Below are 8,789 nucleotides of genomic sequence, written 5' to 3'. Positions count from 1 at the left end.
ATAAATATAACCTCAATCTCCTCTTGACTTACCGTATAAGCTAATTCTAGATGAGGCCTGCTTGCTCTTAATAGAAGCATAGAAAATTTTAGAGTTGGTATCATTGAGATTCATCATGGTTTCCCTATCTTTTGTCTTATAGCACGAAGAGAGTTCCATGGATTGCCACACTTCAATGCACTTACAAGGCAAGGCAAGCACACCCAGCAAGTTCTCACTTAAACCACTCCTGGCAATTTTGGTTCCCTGGCCAATCCATCATTTGGCTTACTGGATAGGGGTCCTACTTATCCTACCATGTAGCCCCCACGTTAGCTGGCTCCATTGGACGAATTCTATTAACAAACTTAAATTGAAATGTACCAACCTATCCATCTCAACTACCACACACAGGTTGATTTTTTCATGTACCAGCAAACAGGCAGCAGCCATGTATCAAGTGGCAGCATACAAGACATTAGATTAGATGCCTTGGATTATTATTATTATTAAAAAAAAAAAAACCCGACAAAAAAGAAGAAGAGGACAGGGTTAGTACACTCATCAAGTAGACCACTACTTCAAGAAAGAAATGCACGGCCAGAAATTGACCATCCCGGTTAATGATATAGATGTTGAGGAACAGAAACTAGCATATCAGCTATTTCTTTGGGTGGCTTGTCGAGGTGAGCCCACATGCAAGGAGGCAGATTTTTTTTTATTTTTATTTTTTGTGAAATAAGGATCTCAGTGAAGAGAATCCAGGGAAAAAAAAAACCTCACAGCATTTTTTCTTAAATGAAAAAGATCTTTATTTGATTTTCATTGCACATCTGAAGACTAAAAGAATCCAAATAAAAATCCAAACCAAAGGCAAAATATTTAATAGGTTTCATCCCCCAAAGATTACACAATTCTCACATCTTTTTCAACAGAAAATCAATAATGAAAAAATGGGCTACTGATTTCCAGCGCTTGAAATTCGAAAGGCCAACACAGACATCCAAATGCTAAAAGGGAAAAATGATGAAAAAACAAAAGCAAGCAAGCCAAGCAGCAGCGTTTCCTCACAATATAAAAATAAATACGCCTCTCTCTCTCTCTCTCTCTCTCTCTCTCTCTCTCTCTCTCCATCCTGCCTCCTGCTCTCAGACAATCAGACAATCAAAAGCATTTCCTGTGTACGATTGATGGGCCAGATTCATCATACTCTGCCTTTGCAATCCACATCTACAAGACATACAACAATATCACTCATTAGACATTAAAAATAAGGAAAAAAAAAAAATTCTCACCTTAATTTTTACCCCACGGGGGAATTTCAAAGGCAAATTTTCTGCCTTATTGATAAATCAAAGCAAAAACCAGAAAACAAATGGTCACAAGTGAGAGAATTGCACAAACCCCATTAGTTTAGAAAATGTCAGTTCTGTCAATCTCAAGTTAAAGATGCTTACCATATTCTTGTTTATATTATTTATATGAGCCAAACCCATATATTCAAGTTTAAGCATTTGGGGGTAGTGTGGAAAACAGAATCACATTATGTGCACACTAGTTTTCTGCTTTTCAACCCCAAAACAAATTTGGCAGTTGAAACGGGCAAGAACAAATATCAATTTGCAGAAACTGATTCCACCAGCACCCCCAAATTCACAAGGAAAATTCAAGAGTTCCCCCTAAAGGAAACAAGTGGTGAGAGACACACCTGCTGGAAAGTACTGAGGGAAGCTAAGATGGAGCCTCCAATCCACACACTATACTTCCTCTCGGGAGGAGCCACCACCTTGATCTTCATGCTGCTTGGTGCTAGTGCTGTGATCTCCTTGCTCATCCTATCAGCAATACCAGGGAACATGGTTGACCCACCGCTGAGAACAATGTTCCCATACAAATCCTTCCTTATATCTACATCGCACTTCATGATGGAATTGTATGTTGTCTCATGTATACCGCCAGCCTCCATCCCGATCATCGATGGCTGGAAGAGCACCTCCGGGCAACGGAAGCGCTCAGCCCCAATGGTGATGACCTGCCCATCTGGAAGCTCATAGCTCTTCTCCACAGACGAGCTGGTCTTGGATGTCTCCAGCTCCTGCTCATAGTCGAGGGCAATGTAGGACAGCTTCTCCTTCATGTCCCTAACAATTTCACGCTCGGCCGTGGTGGTGAAAGAGTAGCCACGTTCAGTCAGGATTTTCATAAGAGCATCCGTCAGGTCACGACCTGCCAGGTCAATACGCAGGATAGCATGTGGGAGGGCATATCCTTCATAGATGGGGACCGTGTGACTGACACCATCCCCAGAATCCAGCACAATACCTACAGAAACATAAAAACATCACAAAAACAATCATCAATAACAAATGATTCAACAACTGCAATGCACTGTTAGGACCCACTTAACTGGCTATTATTGAATGAGGCATTTATACAGTGCTCAAGACTGAATGTTCATACAGCACCATTTGGGCTTTCCATTTGTGCAAGTGCGGCACATGGTTGCAGGGAGCAAATTGGGCACCAGTGGAAAATCTCCCAGAAGGAAAATTAGTAAACCTTGACAAATAGATGGTTTAAGAAAATAAAGCAATGGTTCACACTCAAGCCAACTGCCAAATATTCCATGGCTAGGATATTTCAATTATGGAGATTTGTGCATCAGCCATCCATGGTGAGGCCCTTCATATCAATATTTCAGATCACTGAGCCATCAACCCCCACTTTTACAATATGAAAACTTGAACATGCTATACAAACTCTCCACCTGAGCATTCTAAAATACCACTTCAATTCTAAAGACTGAAATCTTGATTACGTCCCACCACAGGACCTGCGCCATGTATAAGCAGCTACACACATCAGAATTAAGCCTGTGAATGGGTGAGGCCTGTGCCAAGCAACTTTGAAATTCTGAATATGACCGGTCAGGCTGACCCACATAAGTTCAAACCCTGAAACCAAATGAACAGCATACCTGGCCTATTGACAGTCCCGCTCAGAATTATGCCCAATAGATTGAGACCATAATGAAAATCATACTGGATGACCCAAATAATCAAAGATTTATCATACTTTGTAAGGGGACATTTGATTGCATCAAATGTCATAAAATTTCATGATATTTTGCACCAAATTGGACTGATTATTCATGCAATTTCGTAAAATTTCATGATATTTGATGCAACCAAACACATCCTAAGACAACATTTACTATTCTGGCATTAGGTGTAACTACAACAATACAGAGTGCACTGAAAAAGATCAACATCTGAAGAGAGAAATGAGACGAGTACTGGAACAAGTGAAGCAGAAAAGCTAACTAATGCTTCCCATTATTTATGTGTCAACATGAGTCTAGCAAAGCAGTCCCTAAGGGCCTGTTTGGATACCACCAAATAAGTTACTTTTTCTACTTACAGCAGTAGATAAGTAACTTAATTCAGATAAGTAAGTTTGGTTTATGATTACTTTTTCTCCTTACAGCAGTAGATAAGTAACTTAATTCAGATAAGTTTGGTTTATGATTAGTTTATAAGCAACTTTTTTACTTAAAAAGTACTAAATCACTTCAGTTATTTTTTTTATTTTTTATTTTTTATTTTTATTTTTATAGCTTTTCTGCTTTTCATAAGTTGCTGAAGAGAGGCATAGGAGAGACCGAAGAGAGAAGCCTTTAAGTAAGTTGTTTACCAAACATACTTGTGTTCTTAATAGGTAGAAACTAAGAGAAGTTACTTGTGGCTTATAAGTATCTTATCTTAAGCAACTTACAATCTAAACGGGCCCTTAGCAACAACAATTTTCATTACAAATTAGGATACGATGAGAGGGTTTGTTAACCTTCACGGACAATCATCAAGTGTAGTAGGTGCTCATTGTTGTGGGCCCCTGCCCAAAGCCCACATTGATACCAAACAATGAAACAGTTGCCTACAATATCCATTACAAATTAGGATACGATGAGAGGGTTTGTTAACCTTCATGGACAATCATCAAGTGTAGTAGGTGCTCATTGTTGCGGGCCCCTGCCCAAAGCCCACATTGATACCAAAACAATGAAACAGTTGCCTACAATATCCATTGGTTGGAGAAAAAGAAACCTGTATTGTTAATTAGGTAGCATTGACCATCCAATTAATGGGATCATGCAAACAACTCTTTGCACAGTTCCAACCATCCAAATCTGAGGTTTGGAAGTGGCTGTTCTAATGGATAACCCAGGACAATGAGCACCCAGAAGAAGGTTAAGGAACCCAGTAATATATTCGTCTTTCACTCAATCAGTTGAGTACTAGGGCTTTTACACTTCCATATCATGTTTCACCAATACTTTCTTCTTTTCTCAAACCATTGTTAGGTATCTTCCAACTTGTAATTGGCCAGAAAAGAGTGCAATTGAACACCATCACTTTACATTGTATAAAAACTTCTAAAATCTTCCCAATAATGAAGAAAAGGTATGCAGAGCTAAAAGTAAAGAATTATTTGATTTGCTTACCAGTAGTACGACCACTCGCATAAAGCGAGAGAACAGCCTGGATAGCAACATACATAGCAGGAGTGTTGAAGGTTTCAAACATTATTTGAGTCATCTTCTCACGGTTAGCCTTAGGATTGAGAGGTGCCTCAGTGAGGAGAACAGGATGTTCTTCAGGGGCCACTCGCAGCTCATTATAGAAGGTATGATGCCAGATCTTCTCCATGTCGTCCCAGTTGCTCACAATACCGTGCTCAATTGGGTACTTTAGAGTTAAAATACCACGTTTGGACTGAGCTTCATCCCCAACATATGCGTCCTTCTGACCCATACCAACCATCACACCAGTGTGACGTGGGCGGCCTACAATGCTAGGAAACACAGCCCTTGGAGCATCATCTCCAGCAAATCCAGCCTGAAAAGCAACAGTTTGGAAGTTTCAGAGCCAAAATAGGCATCCGGTACCTTGTAGTGATATCAGAGAGGTACAGTATAAAATCCTAGAGACAGAAGAGATTCCAAAACAACAAATGTATAGGCATCATCCTTAGGTGCATTTTCTCCTGAGGAAGCGGTTGTATGTCCAATAGGAAAACGAGTTTAAATACCAAAGAAAATTCTGAGATGGTGAATATTGCATTGGTACCTTGACCATTCCGGTCCCATTATCACACACAAGAGGCTGAATATCCTCACCGTCCGCCATCTTCTATTGCCTGCTGCAAAAAATGTACAAACGTCATATTAGAGCAACCTAGAAAAAGTTGAGGAAATATATACATTCTTGCCTTACATTAATCTGCAGATTTGATTTCTAATTAATTGACTTGCTAGAGGTATGTCATGTGCAACATACGTGGAGTGAGGGGGCAAAAAAGAGAAGGGATAGAGATTCAGAAGGGAGAAAATGCGGAGAAAGGTGGAGGCTATACACAGATGCATGCTACAAATAGAGAAAGAAAGAGAGAACAGAATAATGGGCAACTCATCCTCACTATTTCCCTTGATGTGACCCACTCAAGTGCCCGATCCACCTAATTTTTTGGTTCACATCTTTACATGAGCTGATGCAACTAATGTATGGAGTGGATTAGGGCCTTTGTCGCACGGTCTCACCCTTCGTGTGGGCTACACATAAAGAAGAGAGGTCGATACAAGATACACTCATTAAAGGAAGTGAAAGGAAGCAGGTACAAGGAACAATTGAGATTGCACCCCACCTAGCATGGAGACACATGGTTAGGATCAACCAACAATGTGCACCACATGGTTAAGATCATCTAACAATGGACACCATGTGAAAATAGAAGGGGTTAGGGTGCACAAACACGGCCCCCACATGCTTAGGATCATGTAAAGATTGGGCCCACACAATTAAAAAAATTTAACAATGGGCCCCTGTGGAAATACACATGGTAGGAATTAATATCAACTAATTATGGCACCACATGGAAAAGGATTTTCTTATTCATTGGTAATTGTGTGGCAGAGAGAGAGAGAGAGAGAGAGAGAGAGAGAGAGAGAGAGAGAGAGAGAGAGAGAGAGAGAGAGAGAGAGAGAGTCAAATAAGGGGAGCATTGTGTGAACAGTGCATTGAGAAATAGGGGTGAGATAGGAAGCAAGAAAAGTAGGGTTGAGATGGTGAAGGAGAAGAAGGAAAATGGATTTTCCACTCTAGTGAGGAACTTGTATTTCTGAACTTTTAAAATGGAAGTTGAAAAGGGCCCCAAGTAAGAACCTTATGGAAAGAAACAAGATATACAAGATTACAGAAGGGGCAAAAGAGGAATCGCAATCGCATCCAAACAGGCACATCTGCTATTTTTTGCCACCCTAAGAGTACTAGGAGAATCAACCATTGGACCAGACTCCCGTCAACTAATGGGCACATTTCCATAGAGCAACTTCCTTAAGGTCCAAGGTAAAAACATTTGAGGAATCTCCCTCCACAAGGAAAAAACAGAAATTTAATTTCCACAGAAGATAGATTTCCCATTTCAATGAATCCATACAGGCCCTAAGTAACAACTTTATGGAAAGAAACAAGATAGATATACAAGATTACGTAAGGGGCAAAAAAGGAATCACAATCACATCCAAACAGGCACATCTTCAATTTTTTGACACCTTAAGAGTACTAGGAGATTCAACCATTGGACCAGTCTCCCATCTACTAATGGGCACATTTCCATAGCCAGGACATCTTCTTTAAGGCCCAAAGTGAAAACATTTGTGGAATCTCCCTCCACAATTAGGCAAACCTTAGCATTTCTGGAATCCCCATGAGAGTCCAAATTTCTCAGGCAACAAAAGACACTTTTTAATCATAAAAGTCAAACCATGGAAACTGCATAAAGGGTCACCTAAACAAGTAAAAGGCATTAAATTCCATCAAACATTGCATAACATGAATGCATTATCATTTAACTTCTCTCTAGAATCCATCAAATCTAGATCCTATCACTGGGATAAGCTGGCATGGAATAATTCAAGCCCCATGCTCCACAAACAAAATCCTTAAAAGCCAGGGAAGGGAGGTAGTGGTGACATATTGACTAAAATGCAAATAGTGAAACACAGGCATAAATCTGCCCCAAATCAATGTTTTAAAGACCCAATTCCAAAACAAAAGAGAGAAAGAAGAAGAAGAATTAATCCATTAAAATTGCAATTTAGTACTAAATTAATATGATTCCACATTAGGAACACTATATCGAGGTACAGACTTCAATGAAAAAACAATTGGATAGATTGAAACCAGTTTGATCAATTTAGCATGCATTACCCAAACAAGTTTAACAAAAGCATACAACTGATCTATTAAAAAAAATGCTATGCATAAAAATGAAGTATGTCAAAAATTTAAAAAAAAAAATTTACTTTTTTCTCTTCTTTCTTTGGTTTTTAAAAGAAAAAACATAAACCATTTCGTATAGACAAATTCTCACAATTACAAATCTAGAATTACCTTCAACCTAGAATAATGCACACATGTGCACCCTTTTTCTTCTTTCAAGGAAAAGGGACTATAAGGTTGCATTTGGATGTACTGAATAGGTGTGGTGTGGGTAGATGCAGCAATTTTTGATGAAATTAATGCCCAAAACATTTCCTGTTAGCCTCCTTTTCACATTAGATTTAATTTAGGGCACAGTAGTACCAGTAGCCCAGACATCCAAACTGTCCATCAGATACGTCAACTCAATAAACCCCCAAGGAAAAATAAACTCAATCAGAAACTCAGGCTGGCCATAGCATAGGGAACAAGTTGGGAAGGACGCCGGCCATTGATTTTCACAGAGGGCACTTGAGTTGAAAGACCTCCTGATTTTTGGCCTGACCCTCAGGCCAGATAAAGGATCTGAACGGCTTGGATTCTATACATGCAACAAATGGGTCCGCCATGCAGAAAGGGCAGAAAAATGAAATCCCACATACTGTGATTCCCAACATCAATCCTACCCCAAATGATATGCAGAACTGATCACAGTCCGTTCAGCCAAACATCTCCCACGCTGGCAGTTTGGTCCACATCAAAAGATACCCTGGCTTTCAATGAACCTTTACCAAATGATCTAAGCACATTCACCCATTTTCTACAAGCCAAATTCAAATGCAGATTTGCATTTCAAAATCAATAACAGAGAAAATGCCAATGAAGAAAAAGAGATTTATATCAAGAAAATTACATCTCAAACCGTAATTCAATGAAAAAACCGAATTTTTCTTGACAAATCCATCACAACAGCAATGTCCAGAAAGATCAGGTCAAATTCAAATCAAAGAATCGTCTGAAAATTGAGAGAGAAAGAGATCGAATGAAAACCAAAGAACGATCTGCAAACCCTAAAACTTTGAGGGGGGGGGGGGAAACAGATCTGCAGACATCATACATACGTAATCGATGCAAAAATCTCCGATCGAATCCGATCGAGATGGAGCCAGACAGAGAGAGGGAGATTACCTTGTTTGAAACCCTAGATTTGAAGTTTGGAGACCTTGAGAGAATCTCTGAAAACCCTCTCTCGCGCCCAAATAAAATCCGACCGTGATGAAACTCTCCTTAATAAAAGAACCTCGGGTTGAAGTGGTCTAATCTCAACCGTTGGTAGATCTCATCATATTCACGGCTCGGATTGCGCGTCTCTGGTGGAACCAGCTGTTTCTCAAACGAGTCGATTCTTTACTCTTTTTTAGCGCTGTGGGGCCGTTTTGCCCTCATCTTTAATCGGAAATGACAGTTGTGTCGTCGAGGGACGTGATGGACGTTTGCGAGTCCCACACGTACCTCTATACGTGTGAGGCCATCCAGGGCATGTATCAAGTGGGG

At 39.9% G+C, this 8,789-nt stretch overlaps 1 protein-coding gene across 2 annotated transcripts; it reads right to left on the bottom strand.

The window, feature by feature from the left end:
• Positions 1 to 834: 834 nt before the first annotated feature.
• On the bottom strand, positions 835 to 8,579 carry LOC131243120 (actin-97). 2 transcript variants are annotated; one of them, XM_058242232.1, is made up of 5 exons: positions 8,424 to 8,579; positions 5,106 to 5,178; positions 4,481 to 4,874; positions 1,688 to 2,301; positions 835 to 1,209 (listed from the first exon to the last, which is right to left on the bottom strand). In XM_058242232.1, the coding sequence occupies exons 2-5, from the start codon at positions 5,163 to 5,165 to the stop codon at positions 1,144 to 1,146; spliced, it is 1,134 nt and encodes a 377-aa protein (XP_058098215.1). In that variant the 5' UTR covers positions 5,166 to 5,178; positions 8,424 to 8,579; the 3' UTR covers positions 835 to 1,143. The 2 variants fall into 2 exon arrangements, with proteins under 2 accessions (XP_058098215.1, XP_058098216.1); XM_058242233.1 differs by having other exon boundaries at positions 5,106 to 5,175; positions 8,424 to 8,574.
• Positions 8,580 to 8,789: the final 210 nt, after the last annotated feature.

Source organism: Magnolia sinica, chromosome 4, assembly GCF_029962835.1.
Source record: "Magnolia sinica isolate HGM2019 chromosome 4, MsV1, whole genome shotgun sequence".
Lineage (NCBI taxonomy): Eukaryota > Viridiplantae > Streptophyta > Magnoliopsida > Magnoliales > Magnoliaceae > Magnolia > Magnolia sinica.
The sequence above is the reverse complement of the archived record's forward strand: the minus strand, read 5'-3'. Positions and strand labels throughout refer to the sequence as shown.